General features: G+C 44.3%; 1 protein-coding gene across 3 annotated transcripts in view; it reads right to left on the bottom strand.

Annotated features, from left to right (window-relative positions):
- HPS5 (HPS5 biogenesis of lysosomal organelles complex 2 subunit 2) overlaps positions 1–21,481 on the bottom strand; it is an 89,952-nt gene that overhangs the window by 41,028 nt on the left and 27,443 nt on the right. For all 3 annotated transcript variants that reach the window (XM_088451791.1, XM_088451790.1, XM_088451792.1), the window contains exon 6: positions 5,209–5,342. In XM_088451791.1, the coding sequence (XP_088307917.1) occupies positions 5,209–5,342 (134 nt within the window). The remainder of the gene's footprint in view (positions 1–5,208; positions 5,343–21,481) is intronic.

The raw sequence follows: 21,481 nt of genomic DNA, 5'->3' as shown, positions 1-21,481 counted from the left end.
AGGAGGGGGCTGTGTATTGGGGAGAGTGAGTGAGGAGGGGGTCTGTGTATTGGGGAGAATGAGTGAGGAGGGGATCTGTGTATTGGGGAGAGGTGAGTGAGGAGGGGGCTGTGAATTAGGGAGAGGTGAGTGAGGAGGGGGCTGTGTATTATGGAGAGTGAGTAGGGGTCTGTGTATTGGGGAGAGGTGAGTGAGGAGGGGGCTGTGTATTGGGGAGAGGTGAGTGAGGAGGTGGGCTGTGTATTGGGGAGAGGAGAGTGAGGAGGGGGCTGTGCATTGGGGAGAGGTGAGTGAGGAAGGGGCTGTGTATTGGGGAGAGAGGAGGGGGCTGTGTATTGGGGAGAGTGAGGAGGTGGGCTGTGTATTGGGGAGAGGAGAGTGAGGAAGGGGCTGTGTATTGGGGAGTGTAAGTGAAAAGGGGGCTGTGTATTGGGGAGAGAGGAAGGGGGCTGTGTATTGGGGAGAGGTGAGTGAGGAGGGGGCTGTGTATTGGGGAGAGGTGAGTGAGGAGGGGGCTGTGTATTGGGGAGAGTGAGGAGGGAGCTGTGCATTGGGGAGAGGTGAGTGAGGAGGGAGCTGTGTATTGGGGAGAGGTGAGTGAGGAGGGGGCGGTGTATTGGGGAGAGGTGAGTGAGGAGGGGGCTGTGTATTGGAGAGAGGTGAGTGTACAAAGGGGGGGCTGTGTATTTGGGAATGAGTGAGGAGGTGGGCTGTGTATTGGGGAGAGATGAGGGAGGAGGGGACTGTGTATTGGGGAGAGATGAGGGAGGAGGGGACTGTGTATTGGGGAGTGTAAGTGAAAAGGGGGCTGTGTATTGGGGAGAGGTGAGTGAGGAGGGGGCTGTGTATTGGGGAGTGTAAGGGAAAAGGGGTCTTTTTATTGTGAAGAGAGGAGGGGGCTGTGTATTGGGGAGAGTGAGGAGGGGGCTGTGTATTGGGGAGAGGTGAGTGAAGAGGGAGCTGTGTATTGGGGAGTTTAAGGGAAAAGGGGTCTTTGTATTGTGAAGAGAGGAGGGGGCTGTGTATTGGGAAGAGTGAGTGAGGAGGTGGGCTGTGTGTATTGGGGAGAGGAGAGTGAGGAGGGGGCTGTGCATTGGGGAGAGGTGAGTGAGGAAGGGGCTGTGTATTGGGGAGTGTAAGTGAAAAGGGGGCTGTGTATTGGGGAGAGAGGAGGGGGCTGTGTATTGGGGAGAGTGAGTGAGGAGGGGGGCTGTGTATTGGGGAGAGGTGAGTTAGGGGGGGGGCTGTGTATTGGGGAGAGTGAGGAGGGGGCTGTGCATTGGGGAGAGGTGAGTGAGGAGGGAGCTGTGTATTGGGGAGAGGTGAGTGAGGAGGGGGCTGTGTATTGGGGAGAGGTGAGTGTACAAAGGGGGGGCTGTGTATTTGGGAGTGAGTGAGGAGGTGGGCTGTGTATTGGGGAGAGATGAGGGAGGAGGGGACTGTGTATTGGGGAGTGTAAGTGAAAAGGGGGCTGTGTATTGGGGAGAGGTGAGTGAGGAGGGGGCTGTGTAATGGCGAGAGGAGAGTGAGGAGGGGGCTGTGCATTGGGGAGAGGTGAGTGAGGAAGGGGCTGTGTATTGGGGAGTGTAAGGGAAAAGGGGTCTTTGTATTGTGAAGAGAGGAGAGGGCTGTGTATTGGGGAGAGTGAGTGAGGAGGTGGTCCGTGTATTGGGGAGAGGAGAGTGAGGAGGGGGCTGTGCATTGGGGAGAGGTGAGTGAGGAAGGGGCTGTGTATTGGGGAGTGTAAGTGAAAAGGGGGCTGTGTATTGGGGAGAGAGGAGGGGGCTGTGTATTGGGGAGAGTAAGTGAGGAGGGGGGCTGTGTATTGGGGAGAGTGAGTGAGGAGGGGGGCTGTGTATTGGGGAGAGGTGAGTTAGGAGGGGGGCTGTGTATTGGGGAGAGTGAGGAGGGGGCTGTGCATTGGGGAGAGGTGAGTGAGGAGGGAGCTGTGTATTGGGGAGTGTAAGGGAAAAGGGGGCTGTGTATTGTGAAGAGAGGAGAGGGCTGTGTATTGGGGAGAGTGAGTGAGGAGGTGGGCTGTGTATTGGGGAGAGGAGAGTGAGGAGGGGGCTGTGCATTGGGAAGGTCAGTGAGGAAGGGGCTGTGTATTGGGGAGTGTAAGTGAAAAGGGGGCTGTGTATTGGGGAGAGAGGAGGGGGCTGTGTATTATGGAGAGTGAGTAGGGGTCTGTGTATTGGGGAGAGGTGAGTGAGGAGGGGGCTGTGTATTGGGGAGAGGTGAGTGAGGAGGGGGCTGTGTATTATGGAGAGTGAGTAGGGGTCTGTATTGGGGAGAGTGAGTGAGGAGGGGGTCTGTGTATTGGGGAGAGTGAGTGAGGAGGGGGCTGTGTATTGGGGAGAGGTGAGTGTACAAAGGGGGGGCTGTGTATTTGGGAGTGAGTGAGGAGGTGGACTGTGTATTGGGGAGTGTAAGTGAAAAGGGGGCTGTGTATTGGGGAGAGGTGAGTGAGGAGGGGGCTGTGTATTGGGGAGAGTGAGTGAGGAGGGGGCTGTGTATTGGGGAGAGTGAGTGAGAAGGGGAGCTGTGTATTGGGGAGAGTGAGTGAGGAGGGGGTCTGTGTATTGGGGAGAGGTGAGTGAGGAGGGGGCTGTGAATTAGGGAGAGGTGAGTGAGGAGGGGGCTGTGTATTATGGAGAGTGAGTAGGGGTCTGTGTATTGGGGAGAGGTGAGTGACGAGGGGGCTGTGTATTGTGGAGAGTGAGGAGGGGGTCTGTGTATTGGGGAGAGGTGAGTGAAGAGGGGGCTGTGTATTGGGGAGAGATGAGGGAGGAGGGGACTGTGTATTGGGGAGTGTAAGTGAAAAGGGGGCTGTGTATTGGGGAGAGGTGAGTGAGGAGGGGGCTGTGTATTGGGGAGAGTGAGTGAGGAGGGGGCTGTGTATTGGGGAGAGTGAGTGAGGAGGGGGTCTGTGTATTGGGGAGAATGAGTGAGGAGGGAATCTGTGTATTGGGGAGAGGTGAGTGAGGAGGGGGCTGTGAATTAGGGAGAGGTGAGTGAGGAGGGGGCTGTGTATTATGGAGAGTGAGTAGGGGTCTGTGTATTGGGGAGAGGTGAGTGAGGAGGGGGCTGTGTATTGGGGAGAGGTGAGTGAGGAGGGGGCTGTGTATTGGGGAGAGGTGAGTGAGGAGGGGGCTGTGTATTATGGAGAGTGAGTAGGGGTCTGTATTGGGGAGAGGTGAGTGAGGAGGGGGGGCTGTGTATTGGGGAGAGTGAGTGAGGAGGGGGCTGTATATTGCGGAGAGGTGAGTGAGGAGGGGGCTGTGTATTGGAGAGAGAGTGAAGAGGGGGCTGTGTATTGGGGAGAGGTGAGTGACGAGGGGGCTGTGTATTGTGGAGAGTGAGGAGGGGGCTGTGTATTGGGGAGAGTGAATGAGGAGGGGGCTGTGTATTAGGGAGAGGTGAGTGGAGAGGGGGTTTGAGTATTGGGGAGAATGAGTGAGGAGGGGGCTTTGTATTGGGGAGAATGAGTGAGGAGGGGGCTGTGTATTGGGGAGAATGAGTGAGGAGGGGGCTGTGTATTGTTCAACATTCAAGGAGCTTTCAGACTACTTGAGATCGCAGACGGAGAGGATCCTGCAACAGAGCCCAAACCAAGAAGCTTCCTCCTCCATGTCTGACATTTGGTATCACAGGGGCTTATGTACTAAGCCTTAGAGTTCAATAAAGTACTAACAAACCAGCTCCTGTAATTTTTCAAACACAGCCTGACACATGACAGTTAGAAGCTGATTGAAAAAGTACCAACCAATCAGCTCCTGTCATGTGTCAGGCTGTGTTTGAAAAATTACAGGAGCTGGTTGGTTGGTACTTTATTGATCTCCACGGCTTAGTACATAGACCCCTTAGTTATTAAGCAGCTGCTGCTCCAAGGTCTGATTAAGCTCAAAATTTGCAAGGATTGTTTTGCTACAGTATGAGAAGAATTGTCTTTGGCTTAAACAGCCGGAAAGTGGAACCATCCTGTCACCTACACGATGGAGCACAAGAACCTTTATATGGTAATGGACACTAATGGATTCACCAGCCAATAAGACCTTCTTCCAGTCCTCAGTAACCACTGGTGAGGCCACATGGCCCCGGCAGCCCCTTCATCAGTGCTGCAGGACAGCTGGAAGCGTTCATGACTTTACTTGTTCCCGAAATATTAATTCTCAGAGTAAACCAAGAATATTTTTTTTGTTTTTTGCTAATCTAAAACTGCCTGCTCACCTCTGCGCCAGTCCCGGTAGAACTCCTTAAATTTCAGTAAAAAACATTAAAAAAAAAAATGTACCTAGAGTGATTGCACGATTACTACATCTCAATCGGGCAGTAATCGGGCACACATCACCTGAGGGGGCACACATCACCTTATACATCACCTGAGGGGGCACACATCACCTTATACATCACCTGAGGGGGCACACATCACCTTATACATCACCTGAGGGGGCAAACATTACCTTATACATCACCTGAGGGGGCACACATCACCTTATACATCACCTGAGGGGGCACAGATCACCTTATACATCACCTGAGGGGGCACACATCACCTTATACATCACCTGAGGGGGCAAACATCACCTTATACATCACCTGAGGGGGCACACATCACCTTATACATCACCTGAGGGGGCACACATCACCTTATACATCACCTGAGGGGGCACACATCACCTTATACATCACCTGAGGGGGCACAGATCACCTTATACATCACCTGAGGGGGCACACATCACCTTATACATCACCTGAGGGGGCACACATCACCTTATACATCACCTGAGGGGGCACACATCACCTTATACATCACCTGAGGGGAGATTAATCACATCTTGGAGATAAAGTGGAGAAATTGCTCCTAGAAACCAATCAGCACAGACTGTAAAATGACAGTTAGGAGCTGATTGGTTGCTATGGGAAACATATCAAATGTTACGGAGAGAAATTAGAGACATCTCCCCCTGGTCCCCCTGGGTGTTAGCTCAGAGAGATGGGGACGATTATGACACAACACATTCTACAATAAATAGAAAATAATTAGATTGATAGAATATTTGCGCATTTACCATTCGCTGTGTGTGAAAGCCGTCACTCAGGTGTAATATCATATTCCACTCAGAGAGACACCGATTGCCGTCTCCCTGGGCATCGCTTGGGGAGGATTCAGTTACCAGCGGAAACACAAAATAATGGCGCACGTACCTCTCAGTGTCACACAGGTAGGAGCGCGTCAGCGAGGAGATCAGTAACCTGCCGTCCACATAGTCCAACTGCACCACGCGGGAGTCAACACTTGTGATTATCTGAACCGGGAACATCACAAAAGCAGCGCTGGCCTGGTCACAGAGAGACGAGGAAATGCGTTCAGGAGGCGCGCTCTAGTCCATTTATACAGTATACTCACACAGGAAGCGTGCTATAGTCTGTATATACAGTATACAAACACAGGAAGCGTGCTATAGTCCATTCATACAGTATATTCACATAGGAAGCGTGCTATAGTCCATTTATACAGTATAGTCACAAAGGAAGCGTGCTATAGTCCATTTATACAGTATAGTCACACAGGATGCGTGCTATAGTCCATTTATACAGTATAGTCACACAAGAAGCGTGCTATAGTCTGTATATACAGTATAGTCACACAGGAAGCGTGCTATAGTCCATTTATACAGTATAGTCACACAGGATGCGTGCTATAGTCCATTTATACAGTATAGTCACACAAGAAGCGTGCTATAGTCTGTATATACAGTATACTCATACAGGAAGCGTGCTATAGTCCATTTATACAGTATAGTCACACAGGAAGCGTGCTATAGTCCATTTATACAGTATAGTCACACAGGATGCGTGCTATAGTCCATTTATACAGTATAGTCACACAAGAAGCGTGCTATAGTCTGTATATACAGTATACTCATACAGGAAGCGTGCTATAGTCCATTTATACAGTATAGTCACACAGGAAGCGTGCTATAGTCCATTTATACAGTATAGTCACACAGGAAGCGTGCTATAGTCCATTTATACAGTATAGTCACACAGGAAGCGTGCTATAGTCCATTTATACAGTATAGTCACACAGGATGCGTGCTATAGTCCATTTATACAGTATAGTCACACAAGAAGCGTGCTATAGTCTGTATATACAGTATAGTCACACAGGATGCGTGCTATAGTCCATTTATATAGTATAGTCACACAGGAAGCATGCTATAGTCTGTATATACAGTATACTCACACAGAAAGCGTGCTATAGTCTGTATATACAGTATACTCACACAGGAAGCGTGCTACAGTCTATATATACAGTATACTCACATAGAAAGCGTGCTATAGTCTGTATAAATAGTAACAGTGTAGCTCAGCACTCACACAGGAAGCGCGCTATAGTCCATTTATACAGTATAGTCACACAGGAAGCGTGCTATAGTCCATTCATACAGTATATTCACACAGGAAGCGTGCTATAGTCCATTTATACAGTATAGTCACACAGGATGTGTGCTATAGTCACACAGGAATCGTGCTATAGTCCATTTATACAGTATAGTCACACAGGATGCGTGCTATAGTCCATTTATACAGTATAGTCACAAAGGATGCGTGCTATAGTCCATTTATACAGTATAGTCACACAGAAAGCGTGCTATAGTCTGTAAATACAGTATACTCACACAGGAAGCGTGCTACAGTCTAATATACAGTATACTCACATAGAAAGCGTGCTATAGTCTGTATAAATAGTAACAGCGTAGCTCAGCACTCACACAGGAAGCACGCTATAGTCTGTATATACAGTAACAGCATAGCTCCGCACTCACACAGGAAGCACGCTATAGTCTGTATATACAGTAACAGCATAGCTCCACACTCACACAGGAAGCACGTTATAGTCTGTATATACAGTAACAGCATAGCTCCGCACTCACACAGGAAGTGCGCTATAGTCAGTATATACAGTAACAGCATAGCTCCGCACTCACACAGGAAGCACGCTATAGTAAGGATTTACAGTAACAGCATAGCTCCGCACTCACACAGGAAGAGCGCTATAGTCAGTATATACAATAACAGCATAGCTCCGCACTCACACAGGAAGCGAGCTATAGTCCATTTATACAGTATAGTCACACAGGAAGCGTGCTATAGTCCATTTATACAGTATAGTCACACAGGATGCGTGATATAGTCCATTTATACAGTATAGTCACAAAGGATGAGTGCTATAGTCCATTTATACAGTATAGTCACACAGGAAGCGTGCTATAGTCCATTTATACAGTATAGTCACACAGGAAGCATGCTATAGTCCATTTATACAGTATAGTCACGCAGGATGCGTGCTATAGTCCATTTATACAGTATAGTCACACAGGATGCGTGCTATAGTCACACAGGAAGCGTGCTATAGTCCATTTATACAGTATAGTCACACAGGATGCGTGCTATAGTCCATTTATACAGTATAGTCACACAGGAAGCGTGCTATAGTCCATTTATACAGTATAGTCACACAGGAAGCATGCTATAGTCCATTTATACAGTATAGTCACGCAGGATGCGTGCTATAGTCCATTTACACAGTATAGTCACACAAGAAGCGTGCTATAGTCTGTATATACAGTATACTCATACAGGAAGCGTGCTATAGTCCATTTATACAGTATAGTCACACAGGAAGCGTGCTATAGTCCATTTATACAGTATAGTCACACAGGAAGCGTGCTATAGTCCATTTATACAGTATAGTCACACAGGAAGCGTGCTATAGTCCATTTATACAGTATAGTCACACAGGAAGCGTGCTATAGTCCATTTATACAGTATAGTCACACAGGAAGCGTGCTATAGTCCATTCATAAAGTATATTCACACAGGAAGCGTGCTATAGTCTGTATATACAGTATACTCACACAGAAAGCGTGCTATAGTCTGTAAATACAGTATACTCACACAGGAAGCGTGCTACAGTCTAATATACAGTATACTCACATAGAAAGCGTGCTATAGTCTGTATAAATAGTAACAGCGTAGCTCAGCACTCACACAGGAAGCACGCTATAGTCTGTATATACAGTAACAGCATAGCTCCGCACTCACACAGGAAGCACGCTATAGTCTGTATATACAGTAACAGCATAGCTCCACACTCACACAGGAAGCACGCTATAGTAAGGATTTACAGTAACAGCATAGCTCCGCACTCACACAGGAAGAGCGCTATAGTCAGTATATACAATAACAGCATAGCTCCGCACTCACACAGGAAGCGAGCTATAGTCCATTTATACAGTATAGTCACACAGGAAGCGTGCTATAGTCCATTTATACAGTATAGTCACACAGGAAGCGTGCTATAGTCCATTCATACAGTATATTCACACAGGAAGCGTGCTATAGTCCATTTATACAGTATAGTCACACAGGATGTGTGCTATAGTCACACAGGAATCGTGCTATAGTCCATTTATACAGTATAGTCACACAGGATGCGTGATATAGTCCATTTATACAGTATAGTCACAAAGGATGCGTGCTATAGTCCATTTATACAGTATAGTCACACAGGAAGCGTGCTATAGTCCATTTATACAGTATAGTCACACAGGAAGCGTGCTATAGTCCATTTATACAGTATAGTCACACAGGATGCGTGCTATAGTCAATTTATACAGTATAGTCACACAAGAAGCGTGCTATAGTCTGTATATACAGTATACTCATACAGGAAGCGTGCTATAGTCCATTTATACAGTATAGTCACAAAGGAAGCGTGCTATAGTCCATTTATACAGTATAGTCACACAGGAAGCGTGCTATAGTCCATTCATACAGTATATTCACACAGGAAGCGTGCTATAGTCCATTTATACAGTATAGTCACACAGGATGCGTGCTATAGTCACACAGGAAGCGTGCTATAGTCCATTTATACAGTATAGTCACACAGGATGCGTGCTATAGTCCATTTATACAGTATAGTCACACAGGAAGCGTGCTATAGTCCATTTATACAGTATAGTCACACAGGAAGCGTGCTATAGTCCATTTATACAGTATAGTCACGCAGGATGCGTGCTATAGTCCATTTACACAGTATAGTCACACAAGAAGCGTGCTATAGTCTGTATATACAGTATACTCATACAGGAAGCGTGCTATAGTCCATTTATACAGTATAGTCACACAGGAAGCGTGCTATAGTCCATTTATACAGTATAGTCACACAGGAAGCGTGCTATAGTCCATTTATACAGTATAGTCACACAGGAAGCGTGCTATAGTCCATTTATACAGTATAGTCACACAGGAAGCGTGCTATAGTCCATTTATACAGTATAGTCACACAGGAAGCGTGCTATAGTCCATTTATACAGTATAGTCACACAGGAAGCGTGCTATAGTCCATTCATAAAGTATATTCACACAGGAAGCGTGCTATAGTACATTTATACAGTATAGTCACACAAGAAGCGTGCTATAGTCCATTCATACAGTATATTCACACAGGAAGCGTGCTATAGTCCATTTATACAGTATAGTCACACAGGATGCGTGCTATAGTCACACAGGAAGCGTGCTATAGTCCATTTATACAGTATAGTCACACAGGATGCGTGCTATAGTCCATTTATACAGTATAGTCACACAGGAAGCGTGCTATAGTCCATTTATACAGTATAGTCACACAGGAAGCGTGCTATAGTCCATTTATACAGTATAGTCACGCAGGATGCGTGCTATAGTCCATTTACACAGTATAGTCACACAAGAAGCGTGCTATAGTCTGTATATACAGTATACTCATACAGGAAGCGTGCTATAGTCCATTTATACAGTATAGTCACACAGGAAGCGTGCTATAGTCCATTCATACAGTATATTCACACAGGAAGCGTGCTATAGTCCATTTATACAGTATAGTCACACAGGATGTGTGCTATAGTCACACAGGAATCGTGCTATAGTCCATTTATACAGTATAGTCACACAGGATGCGTGCTATAGTCCATTTATACAGTATAGTCACAAAGGATGCGTGCTATAGTCCATTTATACAGTATAGTCACACAGGAAGCGTGCTATAGTCCATTTATACAGTATAGTCACACAGGAAGCGTGCTATAGTCCATTTATACAGTATAGTCACACAGGAAGCGTGCTATAGTCCATTCATACAGTATATTCACACAGGAAGCGTGCTATAGTCCATTTATACAGTATAGTCACACAGGATGCGTGCTATAGTCCATTTATACAGTATAGTCACACAGGAAGCGTACTATAGTCCATTTATACAGTATAGTCACACAGGAAGAGTGCTATAGTCCATTTATACAGTATAGTCACACAGGAAGCGTGCTATAGTCCATTTATACAGTATAGTCACACAGGATGCGTGCTATAGTCCATTTATACAGTATAGTCACACAAGAAGCGTGCTATAGTCTGTATATACAGTATACTCATACAGGAAGCGTGCTATAGTCCATTTATACAGTATAGTCACACAGGAAGCGTGCTATAGTCCATTTATACAGTATAGTCACACAGGATGCGTGCTATAGTCCATTTATACAGTATAGTCACACAAGAAGCGTGCTATAGTCTGTATATACAGTATACTCATACAGGAAGCGTGCTATAGTCCATTTATACAGTATAGTCACACAGGATGCGTGCTATAGTCCATTTATATAGTATAGTCACACAGGAAGCGTGCTATAGTCTGTATATACAGTATACTCACACAGAAAGCGTGCTATAGTCTGTAAATACAGTATACTCACACAGGAAGCGTGCTACAGTCTAATATACAGTATACTCACATAGAAAGCGTGCTATAGTCTGTATAAATAGTAACAGCGTAGCTCAGCACTCACACAGGAAGCACGCTATAGTCTGTATATACAGTAACAGCATAGCTCCGCACTCACACAGGAAGCGCGCTATAGTCCATTTATACAGTCTAGTCACACAGGAAGCGTGCTATAGTCCATTTATACTGTATAGTCACACAGGAAGCGTGCTATAGTCCATTCATACAGTATATTCACACAGGAAGCGTGCTATAGTCCATTTATACAGTATAGTCACACAGGATGTGTGCTACAGTCACACAGGAATCGTGCTATAGTCCATTTATACAGTATAGTCACACAGGAAGCGTGCTATAGTCCATTTATACAGTATAGTCACACAGGAAGCGTGCTATAGTCCATTTATACAGTATAGTCACACAGGAAGCGTGCTATAGTCCATTTATACAGTATAGTCACACAGGATGCGTACTATAGTCCATTTATACAGTATAGTCACACAAGAAGCGTGCTATAGTCCATTTATACAGTATAGTCACACAGGATGTGTGCTATAGTCACACAGGAATCGTGCTATAGTCCATTTATACAGTATAGTCACACAGGATGCGTACTATAGTCCATTTATACAGTATAGTCACACAAGAAGCGTGCTATAGTCTGTATATACAGTATACTCATACAGGAAGCGTGCTATAGTCCATTTATACAGTATAGTCACACAGGAAGCGTGCTATAGTCCATTTATACAGTATAGTCACACAGGATGCGTGCTATAGTCCATTTATACAGTATAGTCACACAAGAAGCGTGCTATAGTCTGTATATACAGTATACTCATACAGGAAGCGTGCTATAGTCCATTTATACAGTATAGTCACACAGGATGCGTGCTATAGTCCATTTATATAGTATAGTCACACAGGAAGCGTGCTATAGTCTGTATATACAGTATACTCACACAGAAAGCGTGCTATAGTCTGTAAATACAGTATACTCACACAGGAAGCGTGCTACAGTCTAATATACAGTATACTCACATAGAAAGCGTGCTATAGTCTGTATAAATAGTAACAGCGTAGCTCAGCACTCACACAGGAAGCACGCTATAGTCTGTATATACAGTAACAGCATAGCTCCGCACTCACACAGGAAGCACGCTATAGTCTGTATATACAGTAACAGCATAGCTCCACACTCACACAGGAAGCACGTTATAGTCTGTATATACAGTAACAGCATAGCTCCGCACTCACACAGGAAGTGCGCTATAGTCAGTATATACAGTAACAGCATAGCTCCGCACTCACACAGGAAGCACGCTATAGTAAGGATTTACAGTAACAGCATAGCTCCGCACTCACACAGGAAGAGCGCTATAGTCAGTATATACAATAACAGCATAGCTCCGCACTCACACAGGAAGTGAGCTATAGTCCATTTATACAGTATAGTCACACAGGAAGCGTGCTATAGTCCATTTATACAGTATAGTCACACAGGATGCGTGATATAGTCCATTTATACAGTATAGTCACAAAGGATGCGTGCTATAGTCCATTTATACAGTATAGTCACACAGGAAGCGTGCTATAGTCCATTTATACAGTATAGTCACACAGGAAGCGTGCTATAGTCCATTTATACAGTATAGTCACACAGGATGCGTGCTATAGTCAATTTATACAGTATAGTCACACAAGAAGCGTGCTATAGTCTGTATATACAGTATACTCATACAGGAAGCGTGCTATAGTCCATTTATACAGTATAGTCACAAAGGAAGCGTGCTATAGTCCATTTATACAGTATAGTCACACAGGAAGCGTGCTATAGTCCATTCATACAGTATATTCACACAGGAAGCGTGCTATAGTCCATTTATACAGTATAGTCACACAGGATGCGTGCTATAGTCACACAGGAAGCGTGCTATAGTCCATTTATACAGTATAGTCACACAGGATGCGTGCTATAGTCCATTTATACAGTATAGTCACACAGGAAGCGTGCTATAGTCCATTTATACAGTATAGTCACACAGGAAGCATGCTATAGTCCATTTATACAGTATAGTCACGCAGGATGCGTGCTATAGTCCATTTACACAGTATAGTCACACAAGAAGCGTGCTATAGTCTGTATATACAGTATACTCATACAGGAAGCGTGCTATAGTCCATTTATACAGTATAGTCACACAGGAAGCGTGCTATAGTCCATTTATACAGTATAGTCACACAGGAAGCGTGCTATAGTCCATTTATACAGTATAGTCACACAGGAAGCGTGCTATAGTCCATTTATACAGTATAGTCACACAGGAAGCGTGCTATAGTCCATTTATACAGTATAGTCACACAGGAAGCGTGCTATAGTCCATTCATAAAGTATATTCACACAGGAAGCGTGCTATAGTCTGTATATACAGTATACTCACACAGAAAGCGTGCTATAGTCTGTAAATACAGTATACTCACACAGGAAGCGTGCTACAGTCTAATATACAGTATACTCACATAGAAAGCGTGCTATAGTCTGTATAAATAGTAACAGCGTAGCTCAGCACTCACACAGGAAGCACGCTATAGTCTGTATATACAGTAACAGCATAGCTCCGCACTCACACAGGAAGCACGCTATAGTCTGTATATACAGTAACAGCATAGCTCCACACTCACACAGGAAGCACGCTATAGTAAGGATTTACAGTAACAGCATAGCTCCGCACTCACACAGGAAGAGCGCTATAGTCAGTATATACAATAACAGCATAGCTCCGCACTCACACAGGAAGCGAGCTATAGTCCATTTATACAGTATAGTCACACAGGAAGCGTGCTATAGTCCATTTATACAGTATAGTCACACAGGAAGCGTGCTATAGTCCATTCATACAGTATATTCACACAGGAAGCGTGCTATAGTCCATTTATACAGTATAGTCACACAGGATGTGTGCTATAGTCACACAGGAATCGTGCTATAGTCCATTTATACAGTATAGTCACACAGGATGCGTGATATAGTCCATTTATACAGTATAGTCACAAAGGATGCGTGCTATAGTCCATTTATACAGTATAGTCACACAGGAAGCGTGCTATAGTCCATTTATACAGTATAGTCACACAGGAAGCGTGCTATAGTCCATTTATACAGTATAGTCACACAGGATGCGTGCTATAGTCAATTTATACAGTATAGTCACACAAGAAGCGTGCTATAGTCTGTATATACAGTATACTCATACAGGAAGCGTGCTATAGTCCATTTATACAGTATAGTCACAAAGGAAGCGTGCTATAGTCCATTTATACAGTATAGTCACACAGGAAGCGTGCTATAGTCCATTCATACAGTATATTCACACAGGAAGCGTGCTATAGTCCATTTATACAGTATAGTCACACAGGATGCGTGCTATAGTCACACAGGAAGCGTGCTATAGTCCATTTATACAGTATAGTCACACAGGATGCGTGCTATAGTCCATTTATACAGTATAGTCACACAGGAAGCGTGCTATAGTCCATTTATACAGTATAGTCACACAGGAAGCGTGCTATAGTCCATTTATACAGTATAGTCACGCAGGATGCGTGCTATAGTCCATTTACACAGTATAGTCACACAAGAAGCGTGCTATAGTCTGTATATACAGTATACCCATACAGGAAGCGTGCTATAGTCCATTTATACAGTATAGTCACACAGGAAGCGTGCTATAGTCCATTTATACAGTATAGTCACACAGGAAGCGTGCTATAGTCCATTTATACAGTATAGTCACACAGGAAGCGTGCTATAGTCCATTTATACAGTATAGTCACACAGGAAGCGTGCTATAGTCCATTTATACAGTATAGTCACACAGGAAGCGTGCTATAGTCCATTTATACAGTATAGTCACACAGGAAGCGTGCTATAGTCCATTCATAAAGTATATTCACACAGGAAGCGTGCTATAGTACATTTATACAGTATAGTCACACAAGAAGCGTGCTATAGTCCATTCATACAGTATATTCACACAGGAAGCGTGCTATAGTCCATTTATACAGTATAGTCACACAGGATGCGTGCTATAGTCACACAGGAAGCGTGCTATAGTCCATTTATACAGTATAGTCACACAGGATGCGTGCTATAGTCCATTTATACAGTATAGTCACACAGGAAGCGTGCTATAGTCCATTTATACAGTATAGTCACACAGGAAGCGTGCTATAGTCCATTTATACAGTATAGTCACGCAGGATGCGTGCTATAGTCCATTTACACAGTATAGTCACACAAGAAGCGTGCTATAGTCTGTATATACAGTATACTCATACAGGAAGCGTGCTATAGTCCATTTATACAGTATAGTCACACAGGAAGCGTGCTATAGTCCATTTATACAGTATAGTCACACAGGAAGCGTGCTATAGTCCATTTATACAGTATAGTCACACAGGAAGCGTGCTATAGTCCATTTATACAGTATAGTCACACAGGAAGCGTGCTATAGTCCATTTATACAGTATAGTCACACAGGAAGCGTGCTATAGTCCATTCATAAAGTATATTCACACAGGAAGCGTGCTATAGTACATTTATACAGTATAGTCACACAAGAAGCGTGCTATAGTCTGTATATACAGTATACTCATACAGGAAGCGTGCTATAGTCCATTTATACAGTACAGTCACACAGGAAGCGTGCTATAGTCCATTTATACAGTATAGTCACACAGGAAGCGTGCTATAGTCCATTTATACAGTATAGTCACACAGGAAGCGTGCTATAGTCCATTTATACAGTATAGTCACACAAGAAGCGTGCTATAGTCTGTATATACAGTATACTCATACAGAAAGCGTGCTATAGTCCATTTATACAGTATAGTCACACAGGATGCGTGCTATAGTCCATTTATATAGTATAGTCACACAGGAAGCGTTCTATAGTCTGTATATACAGTATACTCACACAGGAAGCGTGCTACAGTCTATATATACAGTATACTCACATAGAAAGCGCGCTATAGTCTGTATAAATAGTAACAGCGTAGCACCGCACTCACACAGGAAGCACGCTATAGTCTGTATATACAGTAACAGCATAGCTCCGCACTCACACAGGAAGCACGCTATAGTCAGGATATACAGTAACAGCATAGCTCCGCACTCACACAGGAAGAGCGCTATAGTCAGTATATACAATAACAGCATAGCTCCGCACTCACACAGGAAGCGCGCTAGAGTCCATTTATACAGTATAGTCACACAGGAAGCGTGCTACAGTCCATTTATACAGTATAGTCACACAGGAAGCGTGCTATAGTCCATTCATACAGTATATTCACACAGGAAGCGTGCTATAGTCCATTTATACAGTATAGTCACACAGGATGCGTGCTATAGTCACACAGGAAGCGTGCTTTAGTCCATTTATACAGTATAGTCACACAGGAAGCGTGCTATAGTCCATTTATACAGTATAGTCACACAGGATGCGTGCTATAGTCCATTTATACAGTATAGTCACACAAGAAGTGTGCTATAGTCTGTATATACAGTATACTCATACAGGAAGCGTGCTATAGTCCATTTATACAATATAGTCACACAGGAAGCGTGCTATAGTCCATTTATACAGTATAGTCACACAGGAAGCGTGCTATAGTCCATTTATACAGTATAGTCACACAAGAAGCGTGCTATAGTCTGTATATACAGTATACTCATACAGGAAGCGTGCTATAGTCCATTCATACAGTATATTCACACAGGAAGCGTGCTATAGTCTGTATATACAGTACACTCACACAGGAAGCGTGCTATAGTCCATTTATACAGTATAGTCACACAGGATGCGTGCTATAGTCCATTTATACAGTATAATCACACAGGAAGCGTGCTATAGTCCATTTATACAGTATAGTCACACAGGAAGCGTGCTATAGTCTGTATATACAGTATACTCACACAGGAAGCGTGCTATAGTCTGTATATACAGTATACTCACACAGGAAGCGTGCTACAGTCTATATATACAGTATACTCACATAGAAAGCGTGCTATAGTCTGTATAAATAGTAACAGCGTAGCACCGCACTCACACAGGAAGCACGCTATAGTCTGTATATACAGTAACAGCATAGCTCCGCACTCACACAGGAAGCACGTTATAGTCTGTATATACAGTACAGCATAGCTCAGCACTCACACAGGAAGCACACTATACAGGATATACAGTAACAGCATAGCTCCACACTCACACAGGAAGCGTGCTATAGTCTGTATATACAATAACAGTATAGCTCCACACTCACACAGGAAGAGCGATATAGTCTGTATATACAGTAACAGTATAGCTCCACACTCACACAGGAAGCACACTATAGTCTGTATATACAGTAACAGCATAGCTCCACACTCACACAGGAAGAGCGATATAGTCTGTATATACAGTAACAGTATAGCTCCGCACTCACACAGGAAGAGCGCTATAGTCAGTATATACAATAACAGCATAGCTCCACACTCACACAGGAAGCACGCTATAATCAGTATATACAGTAACAGCATAGCTCCGCACTCACACAGGAAGCACGCTGTAGTCAGGATATACAGTAACAGCATAGCTCCGCACTTACACAGGAAGAGCGCTATAGTCAGTATATACAGTAACAGCATAGCTCCGCACTCACACAGGAAGAGCGCTATAGTCTGTATATACAGTAACAGCATAGCTCCGCACTCACACAGGAAGAGCACTATAGTCTGTATATACAGTAACAGCAAAGCTCCACACTCACACAGGAAGAGCACTATAGTCTGTATATACAGTAACAGCATAGCTCCGCACTCACACAGGAAGAGCGTTATAGTCTGTATATACAGTAACAGCATAGCTCCGCACTCACACAGAAAGAGCGCTATAGTCAGGATATACAGTAACAGCATAGCTCCGCACTCACACAGGAAGAGCGCTATAGTCAGTATATACAGTAACAGCATAGCTCCGCACTCACACAGGAAGAGCGCTATAGTCTGTATATACAGTAACAGCATAGCTCCGCACTCACACAGGAAGCGTGCTATAGTCAGTATATACAGTAACAGCATAGCAGCGCACTCACACAGGAAGAGCGCTATAGTCAGTATATACATTAACAGCATAGCTCCGCACTCACACAGGAAGAGCGCTATAGTCAGTATATACAATAACAGCATAGCACCACACTCACACAGGAAGAGCGCTATAGTCAGGATATACAGTAACAGCATAGCTCCACACTCACACAGGAAGAGCGCTATAGTCAGTATATACAGTAACAGCATAGCTCCACACTCACACAGGAAGAGCACTATAGTCTGTATATACAATAACAGCATAGCTCCGCACTCACACAGGAAGAGCCCTATAGTCTGTATATACAGTAACAGCATAGCTCCGCACTCACACAGGAAGCACACTATAGTCAGTATATACAGTAACAGCATAGCTCCACACTCACACAGGAAGCACACTATTGTCAGTATATACAGTAACAGCATAGCTCCACACTCACACAGGAAGCATGCTATAGTCTGTATATACAGTAACAGCATAGCTCCGCACTCACACAGGAAGCGTGCTATAGTCTGTATATACAGTAACAGCATAGCTCCGCTCTCACACAGGAAGCGCGCTACAGTCAGTATATACAGTAACAGTATAGCTCCACACTGACACAGGAAGTGCGCTATAGTCAGTATATACAGTAACAGCATAGCTCCACACTCACACAGGAAGCGCGCTATAGTCAGTATATACAGTAACAGCATAGCTCCACACTCACACAGGAAGCACACTATAGTCAGGATATACAGTAACAGCATAGCTCAGCACTCACACAGGAAGAGCGCTATAGTCAGTATATAAAGTAACAGCATAGCTCCACACTCACACAGGAAGCACGTTATAGTCTGTATATACAGTACAGCATAGCTCCACACTCACACAGGAAGAGCGCTATAGTCAGTATATAAAGTAACAGCATAGCTCCGCACTCACACAGGAAGCACGTTATAGTCTGTATATACAGTACAGCATAGCTCCACACTCACACAGGAAGAGCGCTATAGTCAGTATATACAGTAACAGCATAGCTCCACACTCGCACAGGAAGAGCGCTATAGTCAGTATATACAGTAACAGCATAGCTCCACACTCACACAGGAAGAGCACTATAGTCTGTATATACAATAACAGCATAGCTCCGCACTCACACAGGAAGAGCCCTATAGTCTGTATATACAGTAACAGCATAGCTCCGCACTCACACAGGAAGCACACTATAGTCTGTATATACAGTAACAGTATAGCTCCACACTCACACAGGAAGCACACTATAGTCTGTATATACAGTAACAGCATAGCTCCACACTCACACAGGAAGAGCGTTATAGTCAGTATATACAGTAACAGCATAGCTCCACACTCACACAGGAAGAGCACTATAGTCAGTATATACAGTAACAGTATAGCTCCACACTCACACAGGAAGTGCGCTATAGTCAGTATATACAGTAACAGCATAGCTCCACACTCACACAGGAAGCGCGCTATAGTCAGTATATACAGTAACAGCATAGCTCCGCACTCACACAGGAAGCACGTTATAGCCTGTATATACAGTAACAGCATAGCTCCACACTCACACAGGAAGAGCGTTATAGTCAGTATATACAGTAACAGTATAGCTCCACACTCACACAGGAAGAGCGCTATAGTCAGTATATACAGTAACAGCATAGCTCCACACTCGCACAGGAAGAGCGCTATAGTCAGGATATACAGTAACAGCATAGCTCCACACTCACACAGGAAGAGCGCTATAGTCAGTATATAAAGTAACAGCATAGCTCCGCACTCACACAGGAAGCACGTTATAGTCTGTATATACAGTACAGCATAGCTCCACACTCACACAGGAAGAGCGCTATAGTCAGGATATACAGTAACAGCATAGCTCCACACTCACACAGGAAGAGCACTATAGTCAGTATATACAATAACAGCATAGCTCCACACTCACACAGGAAGCACGCTATAATCAGTATATACAGTAACAGCATAGCTCCGCACTCACACAGGAAGCACGCTGTAGTCAGGATATACAGTAACAGCATAGCTCCGCACTCACACAGGAAGAGCGCTATAGTCTGTATATACAGTAACAGCATAGCTCCACACTCACACAGGAAGCACGCTATAGTCAGTATATACAGTAACAGCATAGCTCAGCACTCACACAGGAAGCACGCTATAGTCAGGATATACAGTAACAGCATAGCTCCACACTCACACAGGAAGCGTGCTATAGTCTGTATATACAGTAACAGCATAGCTCCGCTCTCACACAGGAAGCGCGCTACAGTCAGTATATACAGTAACAGTATAGCTCCACACTGACACAGGAAGTGCGCTATAGTCAGTATATACAGTAACAGCATAGCTCCACACTCACACAGGAAGCGCGCTATAGTCAGTATATACAGTAACAGCATAGCTCCACACTCACACAGGAAGCACACTATAGTCAGGATATACAGTAACAGCATAGCTCCACACTCACACAGGAAGCGCGCTATAGTCAGTATATACAGTAACAGCATAGCTCCACACTCACACAGGAAGCACACTATAGTCAGGATATACAGTAACAGCATAGCTCAGCACTCACACAGGAAGAGCGCTATAGTCAGTATATAAAGTAACAGCAAAGCTCCGCACTCACACAGGAAGCACGTTATAGTCTGTATATACAGTACAGCATAGCTCCACACTCACACAGGAAGAGCGCTATAGTCTGTATATACAGTACAGCATAGCTCCACACTCACACAGGAAGAGCGCTATAGTCAGTACATAAAGTAACAGCATAGCTCCGCACTCACACAGGAAGCACGTTATAGTCTGTATATACAGTACAGCATAGCTCCACACTCACACAGGAAGAGCGCTATAGTCAGGATATACAGTAACAGCATAGCTCCACACTCACACAGGAAGAGCGCTATAGTCTATATATACAGTAACAGCATAGCTCCACACTCACACAGGAAGCACGTTATAGTCTGTATATACAGTAACAGCATAGCTCCACACTCACACAGGAAGAGCGCTATAGTCAGGATATACAGTAACAGCATAGCTCCACACTCACACAGGAAGCACGCTATAGTCTATATATACAGTAACAGCATAGCTCCATACTCACACAGGAAGAGCGCTATAGTCAGTATATACAGTAACAGCATAGCTCCGCACTCATACAGGAAGAGCGCTATAGTCAGTATATACAGTAACAGTATAGCTGCACACTCACACAGGAAGAGCGCTATAGTCAGTATATACAGTAACAGTATAGCTGCACACTCACACAGGAAGAGCGCTATAGTCAGTAATTACAATAACAGCATAGCTCCGCACTCACACAGGAAGAGCGCTATAGTCAGTATATACAGTAACAGCATAGCTCCGCACTCACACAGGAAGCACACTATAGTCTGTATATACAGTAACAGCATAGCTCCACACTCACACAGGAAGCACAATATAGTCAGTATATACAATAACAGCATAGCTCCGCACTCACACAGGAAGCGCACTA

This window comes from Taudactylus pleione, unplaced genomic scaffold (genome assembly GCF_031769625.1).
Source record: "Taudactylus pleione unplaced genomic scaffold, aTauple2 ptg000027l, whole genome shotgun sequence".
Classification (NCBI taxonomy): domain Eukaryota; kingdom Metazoa; phylum Chordata; class Amphibia; order Anura; family Myobatrachidae; genus Taudactylus; species Taudactylus pleione.
Note: the sequence above shows the minus strand (reverse complement) of the source record. Positions and strands in the feature narration are given on the sequence as shown.